Here is an 18,114-nt window from a genome sequence, read left to right as displayed (position 1 = left end):
ATTTGTCATTTATGCTGATGTTTAGCTTCAGCAAACATTTTGTTTGCACTTTTACCTCATTTTTCTCCAGTTATGCATATCTAAAAATTCAACCTCAAAAGTTCATAATTAAATTTCAGTGTTCAGATTTTATTTAAAGTGACATCAAAATATTAATTTTGCATGTACAGAAGAAACACATTTTCTGCATTTCGTTGGTGACTCTGGAAGAGAAGTGGAATTACATTTTAGAACAGAAATGGAAGAAAAACATTTGCACGTTTGGCTGTGCCACATACATTTGTGCTTCAGCTTTGCTATGCATTTAGCTCTGCCATGTACACTGCAGTGCCTCAGGTTAACTCAAGGTTGTGTCGCACCCTGTGATGCTACATACCCTAATTTAGCATGACATTATGCTTTGACTCATCATGTTAGATTAAGTACACAGAGAATGTTTTTGAGCCGTATACTTACTCTGAATTGCAGGAGTTAATATTAAATGTTTGCTGTGATCTCGGTATTCAAGCTTGTAGGCTTCCTAGATCATCTGTGGCCTCACAGAAATAAAACAGCAGCATGCTAATGATGTTTTCTTCTCCCTAGGCAAGCTGATATCGGGGCCCTAAGAGAAAACCCACGGGAAGAAAGGGATCAGCTGGGCCAGAATATAGGCCACAAGTGGAAGGCATCTGTCAGACCTTTGCATGCGAGAGAGCCGACGGTTTTGTCTCACGAGAGCCGCGGGAGATCTGGGACGTTGCCTAGTGATTACAGATACTCTCAGGAAAACGTGAATGAGAAGAGCAAGGACTGCAGTTTGCCTCATCTTGCGTGTTCTGAGCCACAGTCCTTGAACGAGAACCACTCCTATCTGTCCCAGGGCACCAGAGAGGAAAGTCACAGAACAGAGCCAGCACTGCTCAACAAGAAACGTGGACCTGCTCCTCAGAGGCCTCCACCACCTAAAAGAGATAAATACAGGCGACCAGATAATTCTGCACCATCGCTTGGTGCCTCTTCTGAATCCTTGCTGGCAGCACCCAGCCACCCCTTTCCGTCCTCTTCCCCCAGCTCTGCTGAAGTGTTTACAAGTCGCTCATCTCTCTGTCAGAGTCCCGTAGTTTTCAATGGAAAACTAAAGAGTGATAATCCACAGGAACTTCTGCAGGCATCATCCACAGAGAATGTTTGTCAGCACTTAGAAGAAAAAACGCACCTTAAGTCCGAATCTGTGTTAACTTCCAGCAAGTATCGGTACCTTCAGAAACCTGACATGGAGACATCAAGGTCCCCTTCTCCTCAGTTTGCACCACAGAAGCTTACTGATAAACCTCCTGTGTCTGTACAGGATGACAACCCAGCCAGGTACTAGCCCTAATTCTTTAATAATTTTAATACCCTTTTGCCCACTTAGGCATTATTAATGGTTGACTGTTCTATTTCTTCAGTAAAAGCACATCCTTGGGTTCATTAAGCATAAAAATTTCCAGTATATCCTAAAAAGACCTAAAACTTCTGTGAAATTCCACTAAAATCCATCAGCTGGTCTGGGGTTTCTTTTAGTTGATTGATGCTTAATAATGAGGGATGCTGCTCAGAATTAAAGCTGGTAGATAGTAGAGAACAGAAGGTTAGATTCTAATGGATTTTCCAGTGTCTGGGTAGAATCAGAATGTTTGTTGACCGTTGTCATTTCCTCTACCTCAGGCTCCGTGTGAATACAGATCAGTTTAGGGACAAAGCAGATATGGGAAGGGGAACTGTAATCCTTTGTGAGAACATCTGGTAAGGTGTACTGTGAAATTATGACTATTTTCATGTTCCTTTTACAACGAAATTTGGCATTTCAGGTAGTCTGTTGAGGGGACTGCAGTGCTATTCATAGTGAAGTGGACTGAAGGCTCTGCAAGAGAATGTCAGTCTAGATAAACTCAGGATTAGACAAGCCAGCTGAAATTAATCGATTTCTGTGATTGTCATATGTTGCTCATATCATAAAAGGTTATTCTCCTGCCACATAACAAACTTGTCCATGAAGCTCAAGAATGTTAGTTTTCATTATTCTTTCAGCACTATAATTCATGGTTAAAGAATGAAAATAAAAATCCACACTATCTGAATGCTGAGATGGTTTCTCTGTGCTAAAGCAGTTGAACTGCTTTTCTTTACTGTAGTGCAGATGATTAAATAGACTCAGTCATCCTGTTTTCCAATGCCTTATGACATGGAAAGCATATACCATTTTTTCTCTCTGTGGATGTTAAGCATGCCTTGACAGTTTCCCTCTTTAAAAAGGAGGTAGGAATGAAATTTCTCCCTGCAGTATTTTTTAAGATAGAAAGAATACAGTATCCTAAGCAAAGTGCAGGGTGTTGTGTGGTCTCTAGCACCTGTCTGCTAAGGGAGGTGACAGTAGCGACTTCTGTAAGGTACTGTTTTGGGAATAGATACAAAAGACGCACAAAAAAAAAAAGCTGATTGTATGTGGCCTTCCTTTTCACTGAGCTTTAATGCTGAAATGCACACTGATGTATGATAAATTACATGCCCGTATCTGAATGATGTTTTGAAAGTGCTTAACTTAAAGTGCTTAAGTATATTTTTCATTGACATTTTAAGATCTTAAAATCCGTGCTCAGCTGCTAATTACATTCCTTAATAAAACAGGTGTTAATGTCAGAAATATACACAATCTTATGATATCCTGAGAGAAAAGTCCTTACAGTCCCAAAAGAGATGCAGATCATTTTAGGTAAAGAATTGCCATCAACTAATCTAATTTCTCCCAGTTGCCCCTCCCACGCTTATGCACAGATTTTATAATTCCTACAAGTTCAAAATATGTTCCTCTTGGAGTCTTGTTGGATCTGAAAGGTGTAGGCTTTATTTAAAAAAATAAAATTAAATTAAAAGGCAGGGGATGACTTGACATGGTTCAGCTAAGAACATTTTCACCAGATTGCATGAAGAGAGCAATTATACTTACAGGGAGGTCAGACTGAAAAGCAGAGATGTGAGCAAGCTCTTGAAAATAACAGCCATCCTGAATGCAAAAGCCCTTGTCTGATGGCAGTGGAGGAGCCAGGGCAAAAGGGTGTGCAAAGGAGGACTGCACATTTAAGGAAGTGTTCTTTTGGCTGTGTCAGAACATTAATAGTAAATGGTAGCCTGTGCCTGCACTGCTATCACTGCTGTATTGCACTGTCTTATACAAGCTTGCTTGGAAACCTGTGAGAATTGTTTAGTATTCAACACGGGATAGAAAATCTGCCCCAAAGGTGTGCAAAACCGTGCATCCAAAGCACTTGAGGAAAATAAATGTCTACTGGGAGGCTATTTGGAAGCAAATACACTTTTAAAATATAAGATGCTTCTTCTGGAAAAGACAAAGTCAGATAGATTTTTCTGTTCTTTGCAAAAGAAAAATACAGCATGGAAAAGTATAAGTTTATATTTAAGAAAAGTGACACACCCATGTTTAGAGGAAACAAGCTGTAGTATGTCTTGGTCACTTATATGGAAGGCAGCAAGCGAGCAAGCCAGATGAAACTAGATATTTTAGCTAGTAGGCAATGTTCCTTTACTTGCTGTAGGGCTTCCAAACCCACATTATGAGAATAATTTTAAACTTTCTGCAAACTCAAAACCACCAAACTAGACTTTAGTTTCTTATATGGTTTACATACAGTACAAATGTTTTAGTAATGTTATTTAACATGTTACTGTCCAGTTTAAAATATTAGCCACCTCTTTAAGTAGCTTTCTTTCTTGAATGTCCAAGGTGGCCCTTTGTACTACAGGGTACGTGATTTTGGCTGTAAGCTTCCTTTAAAAGGAGTATGCAAAATTGTGTATGTTATCCTTTAGTGCGGCTGATTTTAATCCTTTAGGTAAAAAATTAGGATGCAGCTGTAGGATCTAATTCCTAAATTTCTGTATCTCTTAGGAAATTATACAAATTTTTAATCACGTAATTATGTTTTGAACAATTTCTGAGTTTTTAGTGTGCGACTGTTGCAGCTCAGGAAAGGCATAGCGTGCAGGATGCTTCCATTTGATCTGCTGTCTTTTCCATTGGAAGAGCTAGGAATTGATGTGAGAGCAGCAGAAACTACCCAGACAGCTAAATAACCTGTCAGGCCAAAAGCTGAAGCAGCTGTTAAGTCTGCAAGAAGCCAATGAGTTTGAGCTCGAGGCATGTTGCCTTCTGAATGTGTGGCAGCAAAGGATTGTTCAACAGCACCATTTGGAAACTAGGGCCTGAGGCTGGACCCTTGTGCTCACAAAAATGAACAGAAGTCCTGTTCAGTGAGTGTCGTGCCAAGCTGATATTAGAATTACTTACAAATGAACTAATGCTATTAAGAATGTGTAGGCAAAAAAGGAAAACACGCAATTTTAGGGTTTGAGATGCGGTACAAGGAATGTTCTGTTACTTAGATCTTTCCTTTGCCTATTTTTATATTCGGGCTTCCCCTGATTTGTAGATAAGAACTAAGATATAAGGTTCTTAAGTTTCTCATTAATTTTCCTCATTTTCTAGAATTGAAAGAGTTATAGACAACAATACTACAGTGAAAATGGTTCCCATCAAGATAGTTCATTCAGAGAGCAGTGCAGAAAAGGAGAGCCGGCAAAGTCTTGTGAGTACAATGGAACCACCTGCTTTACCCAGCGGCTTGGAAAAGGACCAAATTAAAACACTCAGCACTTCTGAGCAATCCTATTCACGATTCTGTGCTTACACCAGGCAAGGTGTAGAGCCAGAGCCAGAAACCAAAACCAAACCAACCGACCCTCAACCAGCTGAAGAACCTGGGAACAACTTGAAGGATGGCAGTGCTACTGTGCCAGCAGTCAGCTATGTAAAGGCCAAAGAGAAGACCTTGGAAGACTGGAAATCAGAGGAACTAGCTAGAGAGATTGTGGGAAGAGATAAATCTCTAGCAGACATTCTGGATCCTAATGTGAAAATAAAAACAGCGATGGATCTGATGGTTGGAATATTCCCAAAAGATGAACATCTCCTAGAAGAAGCTCAGCAGCGCAGGAAGCTCCTTCCGAAAGTTCCTTCTCCAAAAATTTCAGAAGAGAAGTGAGTATCACTTTCTGTAGGCCAGTAGTTCCTTGCAAGCTGCTGTCCATGGTGCATCAGTTTTCCGGGAGGGATGAAGAACTCCCTGTTTAACCTTGCAACTTTTATAAGAGTTTTCCACTAGAATAGCAATCAAGAATGAATATAATTAATTTCAGAAAAAGAAGTGTTGTACAAGCTGACACTCGGCTGAAAACTATTCGTGTGACAATTTAAAGAATAATTTATTTCTTCCCTGTCATAGTAGTTAGATATTTTACCAAGACTATCCAGTTTGGTAACTTGAAAGAAAGAAGATCAATATTTTAGTAATTATTATGTGATGAAAACTTACAAAGACAACTAAAAGATGTAAAATTCCATAGAAAGACGTTTATGTTCTATGGGTCTTTTGTTTTTCTGAACTGAGTTATCAAATTAAGTTGTAGCTTAGTTGAAAAGTTCATGTGTAGTTGCACAACCAAAAAGCTTCAACCATAGTATCTATCCTACATTTGGCAGCCTGAAGAGATACCTGACTGAAATCTTTGCATGGTTTATTAAAATAGAGCTTTACATTTCATGACATCATATTGTCAGGAAGAGTCAATCTGCCTGGGGGTAGGATGGCCCTATAGAGTGCCTAGAGACAGTCTGGATAGCTGGGCTGAGGCTGATGGGATGAAGTTCAACAAGACCAATTGCTGGGTCCTGCACTTTGGCCACAACAACCCCAGGCAATGCTATGGGCTTGGGGCAGAGTGGCTGAAAGACTGTGTAGAGGAAATGGACCTGGGAGTTGACGAACAGCTGCACATGAGCCAACAGTGTGCCCAGGTGGCCAAGAAGGCCAATGGCATCCTGGCTTGAATCAAAATAGTGCTGCCAGCTGAGCAGGGAAGTGATCTCTGTACTCAGTCACGGTGAGGCTGCACCTTAAGTACCGTGTTCAGTTTTGGGCCCCTCAATACAAGAAAGACATTGAGGCTTTGGAGCCTGTCCAGAGAAGGGTAATGAAGCTGTGTGAGGGGTCTAGAGTACAGCTCTTATGGGCTGAGGGAAGTGGAGTTATTTAGTCTGTAGAGGAGGAGGCTCAGAGGAGACCTTTACCACTCTCTACAGCTACCTGAAGGGAGGTTGTGGCAAGGTGGTGGTTGACCTTCTCCCATGTAATTAGTGATAGGACGAGAGAGAATGGCCTCAAGTTGCACCAGGTGAGATTCAGGTTGGATGTTAGGAAATACTTCTCTGAAGGAGTGGTCAGGTGCTGGCATGGGCTGCCTGGGGTGGAGTCACAAACCGTGGAGGTGTTCAAGAAATGTTGTGCTGAGAGACATGGTTTGAGGGAACTGTTGGTGGTATGTGGACAGTTGGATTGGATGATCTTAGTGGTCTTTTCTAACCTCGGTGATTCTGTGTTTCTATGAATTCCATTTGAAATGTCTTAGTTCCATTTCCTTCATCATAATGGTGAAAGCTCTTCTTCGTGAATTCAGTTTTCTTTTTTAGTGGGTGGGTGCTGACTTCACACAAATTTTATTCACAGTGTTTGTTTATCCTGGTTCCATACGTAATTGCTTTCTGATTGAGCCCTCTGCTTGTTGGTGAAATGATGGCTTGAGAATATTGTCCTTTCTTTTCAGTGATTAGGATGTCAAGGCACTAAATGAGAGTTTTGACTTTTTACCAGGAAAGAAGAGCAGAATGCACCATCTGCCATCTCCCTGACAACCAATTCTACTTACTACAGCACATCTGCACCAAAGGCTGAACTGCTGATTAAAATGAAGGACATGCAAGAGCAGCAGCAACAGCAACAGAGCGAAGATGATTCTGAAGATGAGCTGGATCATGATTTGTCAGAAAAGAAGGTAAAAGACATTTCTGAATGGTTAACGTGATGCTCTGAAAGTACATGCATTTCATTAAGCAGGAATTTGATAGCTGAAGAACTCTAAATAAAAGATCTTGCACTTGTTCAAGGCCACTCGAAAAATCAGTCTGTTTTTAGAGGAAACTGGAAGGATGGTGGAAGAGGAGAGGGAGGAGAGCAAGTGTCCAACTGAATTTAGGAATTTCATGTTAGGTGCTTTATGCAGCTTGAGACACATTTTTGAAGGGCCCAAGGGGAGACCTTTAGAGGGGTTTATTCTCAATTACTGTTTCTCATTTGGGATATTAGTTGTTTCTCTCACTTGCTGTGCAGAAAAAAACATTAATGCTTATGTATCCCACTGTAATTAGTGGTGATTTTAGTTGCTCTACATTTTCAAAATTTAGGTCAGGGATTTCATTATGTTATGAGAGGGAAGGTGTCTCCCTTCTCCTCCCCTCCCCTCCTTTTTTTCTCATTTGTTTTTATGAGCAGCAAATCACTTTGCTCCGGGTTTCTCCTACCTCACAAAACAGAAGTAGTAGTGGTGGGAGAGAGCTAATCATGTTGCTAGATGCCATGGAAGTTACTCATCACAAGGGAGGGAGTCTTCTCGACTCTTGTTCATCCCCACCCTCACTCCCATCCTTGGGTGTTTCTGCTCTAAGGTCAACATAGTATGCTAAGTCTGAAAATAACAATATACTGGCATTCCAGTGGTTTCAGATTGTGCTGTTCCATGTTAAAATTATCACCCTCGTCTCATTTGTAATTTGGCACAAAATATTTTAATGTAGTTCTCAGTACAGATAAGCTGGAGGAAATGGTTGGTTTGTGCAGTTAAAGAGATGTATTTTAACTCTGTTTGCCTAAGCCAGTAATGCAGTGGCGATCCATTTTTTTCGCTCAAGTTAACCTCGTGTCTAATAATCAACTTTCAATTTTGTGATCCAGTCCCAAAGAAGTATCTTTGAATTAAGCACTAGGAATATATTTAGTTGCTAAGACTGAGACATTCCCTAGGAGACTACCATCCCTGCCTCAGTAGCATCCAACTCCTGCATTGAATTTGGGGAGTTTTCTGTGACCACTCTTGTCTTTCCCTCCCTTTCTCTGCCCCCACCACATCACACAGCTCAGTACAGCGTGTTCTGCCAGGGCATGACATGGCTGCTGCTGGAGAGCTGCCCTTGCCCTCTTGCCAGAGACCCTGCATCCGACAGCTGTACTACTTAGACAAATTAAGGATTTCACTGCATTTGGAATAATTCATTTTTATCTGCTGCTGCATGTGATGGTCATGTTTATCTTTTTGTTTCCTTCTCATTGAATATGTAATGGAGGTGAGCTGAAGGTAAAATTAAGCCTTTCTTGAGTGCCTAACAAACAGGACATTAAACATTTGTAAGCAAAACTGCTCTTGATTTGTGTCTGTAAACAAGCAGAGTGTATTGCCCTTTATATTTTCCTCCCCCTACTCCTCAGTTTCAGTATACACCACTAGCCATATGAGAAGGGGAATACTTCATGAAGAGCTTTTAGCAGGGCTCTCCTATCTTCTCAGTCTATACATACTGTCAAATGTTGCTGTTTACTTCTCTCCCTGCTCCTCTGCATGCAGTAGGATGTGAGCACTCAGTTCAGTGGGCTTTCAGCTTGGATCTTGTCAGAAAACATATATAACTCGTGGTAAGTGGGTCAGGGCATCTTTATTAAACAGCCAGGATATGCAACTTGGCCCAACTCATCAGCAGGCTAACAAAGGATCATTAAGGACTCGAATGCTTTGATAGCACACTTCGTTGACTTCAGTTATTTTAGGGGAGATGCACAGCCAGAACTTCTTTCTTGATTTCCTAATTTCAGTCTTATCAGTATCTTAATTTCAGTCAATTGTAGAATGACTCCCTGCTCTGCAAACGTGAAATGTTTAGGGTTCTTTTCCTATTTATTTTCTTTTATGAGCTGTAGTGACAGTATGACTTTGAAAAACGTGCAGGAATTCCTTACACCAAAATGAAAGAACATATATTTGGGGTGATCCCTATCATGAATGGTGCTTGTGTCTCTTGCTGAATATGAAGTATGTTTACCACAATGATAAAATCTCGAGCAGACATTGAAGACATAGCAAGACAGTTTTTAGTACTTAAAAAAATGTACATGTGGCTGAGTAGGAAGGGTCCTGTGTGCCTATAGGAAAACATCTGTACCTCCTAGAGAGTCTCATCATTTAATAGAAGAAACTAATTTCTTTTTTAGGCCTGAGATTTATGCGAAATGAAGCAGTGAGCTAAAAGGCGAATAATTTAGGGAAACATGCTGATCAGCACCTGAGTGAACCACCTGAGAAGCACTCTGCTCTGCTACTTTCTATGTTGCCAGTCAGATGAGCAGCAGTTACTGGGAAAAGATAGGTTTTCTTGTTTTCTTGTTCAGAACTCACAGGAGTAAATTATTCATCTGCCGGTTTTTGGATGTGGATTGGAAACCTTTTGGCTCATTGAGTATTGAGCATCATGCAGGTTTTCTGCCGCTTAGCCAAAGCATGTGGTGAGCTCACAGTTGCAGCATGCAAAGACTGCTTTACCTGGACAGGGAGCGTTCAGTGGTCATAAACCAAATCTTAAAAGATACATGAGTCTTGAAGAGGGGTTAAATATCTTCTCACCTGCAAAAGTGTTCCATAAGAGCCTTGTTTCAGCTACTGGCACACATGTAATTAGGATGCTTCTATGAAGATATTTTTTTCTAACTATTATTTTTTAAGAAAGGAACCTGGTTGGATTCCTGATCTGGACTGTCAGTCCTGATTGGTAAATATTGTGCACATTTACAATCTTTTTTTCATTAGTGTAAGTCACAGAAAAGCTACAGAAATGAAAAATTTGAGATAATAACATCGAGTAGAATAGTATTCTGTTGTTCCGTATGATAAAACAGCAGCAGTGTATGTGCATGTCAGCTGGGGGAAATAAGAGCCTGGCACTGTGACCTACATAATCTAAATCAAACTGTGCATTTGCACTAAAAGGGGAGAGGGAAAAAAATCAAATCCTGCAGATTAATCAGTCAGTAAAGCAGGCATCTGTAGAACTGCTTACTACCTTAATCTTTTGGACACCCAGACTAACAGATAACCCAAAACCAGATTAACCTGGCCTGGTATATTAAATCAAAAGGGAGAATACCAACCCAGATAATCCATGTGTTTGAATTTCTACCTTCAAAAAAGTGTTTGATTACTTGGAGTATGATTGCCTTTGGTTAAGATGGCAGACTTCTCTTTGTTCCTAGAATGGCAATGACTGTTTCATGATGTCTGAAAGCAATAGCTGCTACCAGTATATTTCTCTGTAATCTTTAAGGCTTGCAATAAGATTTTTATTTAGAGGGGTTTCCTAAAGAAAGTAATGAGTAATTTTTTTTTTTTTTTTTTCAAAAAAAAAGAAGAAAAAAAAGAGTAATCTGTTCAATTTTCACTTATAAATGGCAATAATAGGTGTACGTTTAAAGGATGATATGGGGGAATTTTCATACCTGAGATTAGCTGAATAGCAAATATGCATATAAGTTTAAGTTAATGGGGTATTTTTGGAGTGTGATTCATGTCACATTAGGGTAGACAACTGACTGCAAGGAGCTCCACCCCTCATGCACATCTGAAAGCTGATGAGGATATCTGAGACAGGGCCCTCCCACCCAGATGCAGGGAGGCAGCACAGGTGGAGCACAGGTCATTAAGGGAGGATGTTGGGATTCTTGGTCTGGCTCTACCAGTGACCCACCTACAATGATTGTTCCAAGCTAAGGCTTGCACGTTCCAGGCAATGGGACATTATACTGGAGAAACTGACAAAACTGTAAATTAAATAGTATTTTTGGCTGGCGTAGGACAACATTAGTCAAAAATTGTGTGGTCCTCTGCGAGAGCCACTCTGCACAGGGCAGCTTTGTATGCTGTAGAACTAGATTTTGTTTCCTGTTCTGTGCCATAGGGATTACGGTTTACCTACAGAAATGCTGTATGGCATTGATAACTCTCAAGATTTTCTGAGTGAAAGGGCTGCTGTTTGGAAGGGAATGTTAATATTCTACAGAAAGGAATAAAAAGCTTAGTAGTGCCCTAGTTTTAACTGTCATAGTGAAAAATCAGGATTGTTTTTCTGGTGCTGTTCTTGAAGTGTAGCTCTTCAGAAAGGTACTCTAGGCATGGTTTTGAGAAGAAGGATGTGCTGTACTTCATGCTGCTCCATAGTAGGCTTTGAAGACGTTCAAAGGAGCAGCAGTAATGCTGACTTAAGAAAACATCTTTCATCTTTTTTTTTTCCAGAAAGGTGAGTTGCTTTAACACAGGTCTCAAGCTGAGCATTATAGATGTGCATTCTGAACCTTTGAATCCCGTGATGCTATAGGTAACTTAGACATATATTTATGTATAATGCACTCGTTGTCCAAGCCACGTGGGAGTTTCAGTGTATTAGAAAAGTCACATAGCAGTGCTAAATTTCTGACATGACTTTCAGAATTAGAAGCGAGGAAAAAGTGAGTTGTGCTAATAAATTCTCATCCCCTTTGTCTTCCACAGCAAGAACTTATTGACAGCATTAGCAGGAAACTGCAAGTGCTGAGGGAAGCTCGGGAGACACTCCTGGAAGACATCCAAGCAAACAATATTCTGGGGGAGGAGGTGGAGGCCATTGTGAAAGAGGTCTGCAAACCAAATGAGTTTGACAAATTCAAGATGTTTATCGGAGACCTGGACAAAGTAGTCAACCTCCTGCTGTCACTCTCAGGTCGTCTGGCCCGGGTGGAAAATGCTCTTAATAACCTGGATGAAAACACCTCTCCTGAAGAGCGGGTAAGAAAGTACAATAGTAATGTAGCCACATTTAGTGAGTCTGCTAAGGTTTTTTCCTTGTATTCATCTGAAACATAAAGGGATAATGAAAGGATAGATCTCATAAGGCCGTTAGCCTTAGATTTCTTAAAACTTATCTCTTTGTTTTGCTTCTGCTTGGAATACTAAAACTACAAAAAAGCTATTATAAAACTGGTGGCTTGGCAGACAAGTGGTGTTTTGGGTGGCAACGTAACTGGAAAAGAAGCTCCTTAGAAAAATATTAGCAAAAGAAGAAAGCTACTAATGAGAGCATAGCTAATGAGATAAAAATACTGTTCCCTTTGACAGTGCAAAAGATGGGAAAAGGAGTAAGTGTGACTTTGTGTTGAAATACAGAAAGCTTTCAGATTTCTTTACGCTCCACAAGGATTGTGATTTAAAAATAATTGTGAGACAAAGAAGTTTCCTGTGTGCTCCAGCTTCCTCTACAATGCCTAGCAAGAAAGGACAAGTATTAAAAATAGAAATGGGGGATAGGGAGGCACTGCAAAAAGAATTTTTCAGTACAAAACATATTTTACCCAACCAAAATAGCCTGGTAATCAAGGAGTCCAAGCAGATGTGAAAATTCCAGTAGCAGCCACAGTATTCTTACCTGTTGGACCCTACCTGTGAGCATGGTGGACCACGTAATTTAGTTTCAGATCCCAGCAGGCCTTAGCTGGGAGGCCGATATCTAGGGATACAGATATGCACTGAAGAAGAGATTTAGATGTGGGAAAATCACAGGTCAAAATGACTATAGGAGGGATTATGTGTCAAGTGAGTTTAGCCTCTACAGTTAAATGAATGTGAAGTGGGATTTGTGGCTTGTAGCTGAGAGTTGAAGTGCCAGCAGCATTGTATCAGTGTTTTTGTCCATGTGCTGTGCATTTATGTTGTTTCCTCAGCATACTTCGTTGTCTCATCAGTAAGTGCTGCGAGTACTTGGAAGCTGTGTTTTTGCTGTTTGGCTCCAGATGCTGCCAAGCATACTTGCTTAATGGCTGTCCAGACAGACCCCTTTCTGATAGATGCAAAGGGAAGGTATTTGGCAGCTTATTAGAGGGCAGATCAAAGCTTCTGAAACTTAGAGAAATTTAATCCTCTTTTAGACAGATTTTTTCTAAATGTGGTTGCAGTTGCCTAATGGATTCAAAGATGGGAGTGTAAGCTGGGGAAAGAGATACCAGATAATATAAGTGCATAGGAAGCACAACTTGAGAGCTGATAAAAATAACTTACTTAGCTAGATATGGAAAAAAAAGAAGGTAAGCAGGTGGTGTGGTGTAGGTGGTCAGAAGTTGTGTTTTCTGCTATCACATGTAGACTGACAAAAATCCAAGCCCGTAATATATTCCAATCCCTGTTTGCCTTCTCATGCACTTACACCATAGTTTTGCCATAGTAACATCAGATACGTGTCCAAAGTGTCAGTAAGAGATGCTTCTCAGATTATGCCCCCAGGTACTTGTGACTATAAATATAATTTGTGCAGAGGTACATATGTATATCTTTGAATTTAGGCTGGCATGCGTGGCTTCTTTTGATTATCATTTGTTATTTTGTAGCTCACATGATTATATTTGGTGTATTACTAATGCATCACGTGAATAAAATACAGGGGAGATTACTTCCATCCTGGGATCATATCCCTAGTGATCACTGGTTTTTGGTTTTTGTTTTAGCTGATACTGTCTATTGAACATTTCTCTAGGAAACTCACGTTCCAGGAACCAGCCAACAGTTCAGTGGGCTTGGATATAAGCAGTACCAGCAAGCAAATGATTGCTGTTGAATTAATATTCTTTCCACTAGATGGTCTGTTGTAGGTCTCTTTTGCTATGAGAAACAGTGTCAGGTGTTTCAACTTTTGCTTCTGGAAGTGATTTAATCTGAAATAGGTACCAGCCCCCTTCATTCTACACAACTAGAGCAGTGTCTTCCCATTACTTTCCTTATCAACCAAGGTCAGAGCATAGTAAGAACCCTGAAGCACCAAATGAGCGGTTCACGGATTTGATCAGGTGTGTAGGCTCACGAGACTTGTTATTGCTAGACTAAGGACAGGTGACAAGGGTAGCAGTTTAGGAAATGGATGTTGGGAAGTCACAGAGGTGGAAGAAGTCCCTTTTCATATGGCTGTGGTTCAAAACAGCAATAACTGAGAAAGGCTCTCAATAGGAAGAGCCAAAATAGTTCCATCAGAGCAGCTTTAGATAATCCTTTGTATGGATGGAGCCTCAAATCAATGCTAACTGAAAAAAAAAAGCTTTCTGCACTCTGCTTTGCTCTAATCAGTTGAGGTCCATCAGATGGTGCAGCCTCTAACCCATCTGACAGTGTGGTATGTCCAAGCAGTTATACCTGTAGGCCTGATGAACCATTTAACCATTACTCAAAGAGTCTGCTCAGGAATGGCATCTTGAGCCTACCACTGTTTCACTTTACCCTTCAAAACAAGCTTTCTGGTGTCAGTCATCTTTGACAGTGGTGAAATCAAATTTGAGACATGTCTCCGTTTGCCTTGTGCCTTTCTGCATCCCCTTATTTGAGTCATGTGACAGGCATGGTAAGAAGAAATGGTACAACTTAAATCTCAGGATTTTTTAAAAGAGCTAAACATCCCACCACAGAACTAGGCACGTTACTATGCAGCTGGGCTAGCAGCTGGTTGATATATGACCTCTTGTGTTCATCAAATCCTGATTCTCCTGCTGCTTCTGCATGTGTACATTAATAGCAGAGGTATTCTGCTCCCAAGTCTGGGCTTGGCTGCTAGTGAATTTTGGGGAGGAGTCTTTCCATCTCTTTGCAGCAGATAGCTCTGCTTGCAAATTACTTGAAATGGTTTGGTTTTTGTTTTTTTTTTTTCCCTGGCATGCACTCGAAGGCAGACTGAACTGGCTGATGGTGTATAATTTCTGTCCATGTTTTTCAGTGGCTATCTTGAACCTTGAGCTAATCTAATCTGCATATTTTCAGTGTACTAATAGCTGAAGTCTTAGAGTTTCACCTTCTAAGCACTGAGTGGTCTGTACAAGAAGAGACATCACTGGACATGTGTGCAGCTGACATACATCTGTTACAGCTCACTGTTGTGCATCCCTCTTTGTCTCATACTTCTGCCTTGAAAGGACAATTTCTGTAGTCTACAAAAGCAATTTTCTGTAAATCCTTTAGGCTGTGTTCTTTAGCGTGTGAAGTCCAAGTGAAAAAAAAAATGGTTAAATTTACTTGAACAGCTTCACAAAAGCAGATCATGGTTTATTAGAAAACATAGATCTCATAGAAAATGTTGAAGCAAAGCTAAAAATTACAGCACTGTACTTCTTAGCGGCACTTTCTGACTAGGTTGAGAAGTCTGTACTGGAATTCCTGACATCTGATAGGCCAGTCACACTCATCAGTGCTGGAAAAATACAACCATTTCTAGGCAGGCATCTGAACGAGGTTAGATTAACAATGCTCTTACTTCACTCCATGTACTGCTGAAGGAGTACCAAAGGAGTAGCAGAGCTGAGTGATTCAGGCATGGCTGCCTACTAGGAGGAGACAGGAAGAAACCAGTCAGATGAACCTCACCTTTCTTTTACTATATGTATGTGGTTCTCTATTCAACCTCTTTTTTTCCTATTTTGTACCTTTTGTGGGTTAGTTCTTAAACTGTAGGAACTTCTATCCGGCCAGAATAAACCTTAGGGCAAAACAGACATCTGTGGCACAGCAATCCTCCTCTGTTGTAGTTGAGAGGCGCTGATTGTAGTGAAGGCATGAAGCAGAAAGTGTGCAGCCCTTTTAAAAAGATGATGCTTTTTAACAACAACAGCAAACCTTTATTTGCTTTTGTCATCTTTCCCCAGCTCTCACTGTTGATCATTTCTCAAGACCACACATTTCCACATCTCACAGGAGAGTTGTGCAGACTGAAGCAGAACTGCCAAGTTGTGCAAGAATAAATTGCTCCATTAATTAGAATGCTTCTGTGTTCCCTAACCACAGTTATTACAGTGTAGAAGTTCAGTGCTGTGTATTGAAGATGTAAGATATAGATGAGTTAAATCTCATTTTGGAGAGCTTAGACAACTATTTCAAACTACTAAGTAGTAACGTAGTCTTTAAAGTTTGTGCTGCTAAGGCCAATTAAAAGTCCTGGTGCATCTTTCACTGACTGAGTCTTATCCCTGTCTATTAATATGTTTTATTATTCCACCTCTCTATGCATTTAGAAAAATTTTTGTCTTTGCAATTAAAACAGACGACTTAGACACTGAAGCTGTTGTCTCGAGCTGGTGAACCCACTGCATTTTTAACTGTTTTTCTTCTCTCCTAAGCGGACGTTGGTAGAGAAGCAGAAGCTGCTGACCCAGCAACATGAAGATGCAAAAGAGCTGAAGGAGAACCTGGATCGCCGAGAGCGCATTGTCTTTGACATTTTGGCAAACTACTTGAGTGAGGAGAACTTAGCAGACTATGAGCACTTTGTAAAAATGAAGTCGGCCCTCATCATTGAGCAGCGAGAGCTTGAGGACAAGATCAAGCTGGGGGAAGAGCAGCTTAAATGTCTGACCGACAGCCTCCAACCTGAACGGCTCAAATGAGAGGACAGAGTTTGACCAAGGATGTCAAATATGGGGAAGAAGGAAGGGATGGGGGCGTTTCCAAGTGTACACATGAATATGTTGGCTTTTCTGAGTGTCAGATAGAGAAACAAGTGCATAAGAGAAAAACAGCTTTCACAACAGCAATAATCTTTCATGTTTGGGACGATGTATTTAATTTTTTAGAATACATTTTTATTGCTGGACTCCATAGCCACTTGTCATTGCTTAAGTTACAGAAAGCTCCACAGAGGCGGATAGACTCTTCACCTTTCTACTCAGTAAGCTGAAAGTCTGTAGCAGTTGTGCATGCCAGCATTTTTTAGAATAGAATGTATGCTTCCTTTATGTTCAGATTCTGTACAGATTGCTGGGAAACCCAACAGCAATTTCTGAATGCACACAAGTACAGAAGCTCTCTCTATAGTGGCTTTTTAGTATTATTTTTTTAAGACACATTAAACAGGGGAAATGTGCATCTCATAGCTAATATATTCAGATTACTGAAATGTAGTGTCACTCTGATCCTGTGGCATCAGACACTTTTTTATAATATTGTATGTAGGATTGCACTTCCCCCTCACAGAAGTAACTCTGAAATCAGTCTCAGTTGAACAGTTCTTAAACCAGCTTGCAAATCACCTAACAGCTACCTTGCTGAAGATTTTTATTAAAAAAAAAATTAATTTCCAAGGTGTAATTTTACACCATCTCACTGTATACACATTACCTTCTTTACTAAATTAGACTTGATCTAAGAAACAGGCTGGAAATGCTGTGCTGATTTTTTTTTCCAAAACATTTCTCGTCTAAATTATTTAGAAAGCTCAGTTGTTCTTTCTTGTTCTTTCTCAGCTGTGCTTTTAATGCATGTTCTTCTCTTTCTTCTCTCCAAACTGCTACATTTTATGAAAATAAGTGTAGGCTAAAGATACTGCTTCTATTTTGTTCTGATTACTGAACATTGTGATTTTTTTTTATAGACAGTTAAATTATACTGAAGTTGACCTATGTGATGCTGTTCTTTCTTTCTACTTTCTCAGACTACCAAATGCAATATAAACAACGTCTGCCATGTAAATACTGTGCATTACCTGGAGCAACTCTGCTTTGTAACTGTGAACATAAGTGGGTTCTGTTTGTTTGTTTTTTTCATTACACGGTGATAAATGAGAGGATGCAATTTTGCAGTATTGGATTACTGGTTATGTTTTAGTAATACTGCCACTGACTGTGAGGTATGATTCCCAGTAGCTCTAAGAAGAGCTGCTAACTTGTATTTTAGCACAGTAGTAGGTTATGTTGACTCGCTCGGATACCTACAGAGAAATTCTGTAGTGTCCGAATGTCATGTTGTAAAGATGAAGTTCAGTAGGCACAGGAGAGTCTTGGATGACTTTTGCATGTTCCTTTTCACTGTAGTAAGGAAACCATTTATCTCTCCTTAAGTTGAACAGATTGCTCAACAGGAACCCACTTTTGAGGCCAATGTGGATGCCAGTCTGTAGTGAAACAGGTCGGAGATACGAGTAGTTAGATGTTGAAAAGAGAGAGAAAAGCATTCTTTTAACTACTGGTGCAATGGCAGCATTCACAGAAGGTTCCTGTTCTCACCTGAATAATCTCATCCACAGAGAGAGATCCAGAGAGGTTCTCTCTGGGAGTTGGTGCAAAACTCTTCTGGAAGCAATTTCTTTGCAGA

At 40.3% G+C, this 18,114-nt stretch overlaps 1 protein-coding gene across 2 annotated transcripts in view; it reads left to right on the top strand.

The window, feature by feature from the left end:
• Nucleotides 1–17,567, top strand: part of SHROOM2 (shroom family member 2) — a 121,312-nt gene extending 103,745 nt beyond the window's left edge. For both annotated transcript variants that reach the window (XM_048938711.1, XM_048938700.1), the window contains exons 6-10: nt 586–1,347; nt 4,526–5,077; nt 6,747–6,927; nt 11,518–11,790; nt 16,146–17,567. In XM_048938711.1, the coding sequence (XP_048794668.1) occupies nt 586–1,347; nt 4,526–5,077; nt 6,747–6,927; nt 11,518–11,790; nt 16,146–16,412 (2,035 nt within the window). In that variant the 3' untranslated portion in view covers nt 16,413–17,567. The remainder of the gene's footprint in view (nt 1–585; nt 1,348–4,525; nt 5,078–6,746; nt 6,928–11,517; nt 11,791–16,145) is intronic.
• The last annotated feature ends 547 nt before the right edge of the window (nt 17,568–18,114 follow it).

Source organism: Lagopus muta, chromosome 1 (genome assembly GCF_023343835.1).
Source record: "Lagopus muta isolate bLagMut1 chromosome 1, bLagMut1 primary, whole genome shotgun sequence".
Taxonomy (NCBI): Eukaryota; Metazoa; Chordata; class Aves; order Galliformes; family Phasianidae; genus Lagopus; species Lagopus muta.
The sequence above is the reverse complement of the archived record's forward strand: the minus strand, read 5'-3'. Positions and strand labels throughout refer to the sequence as shown.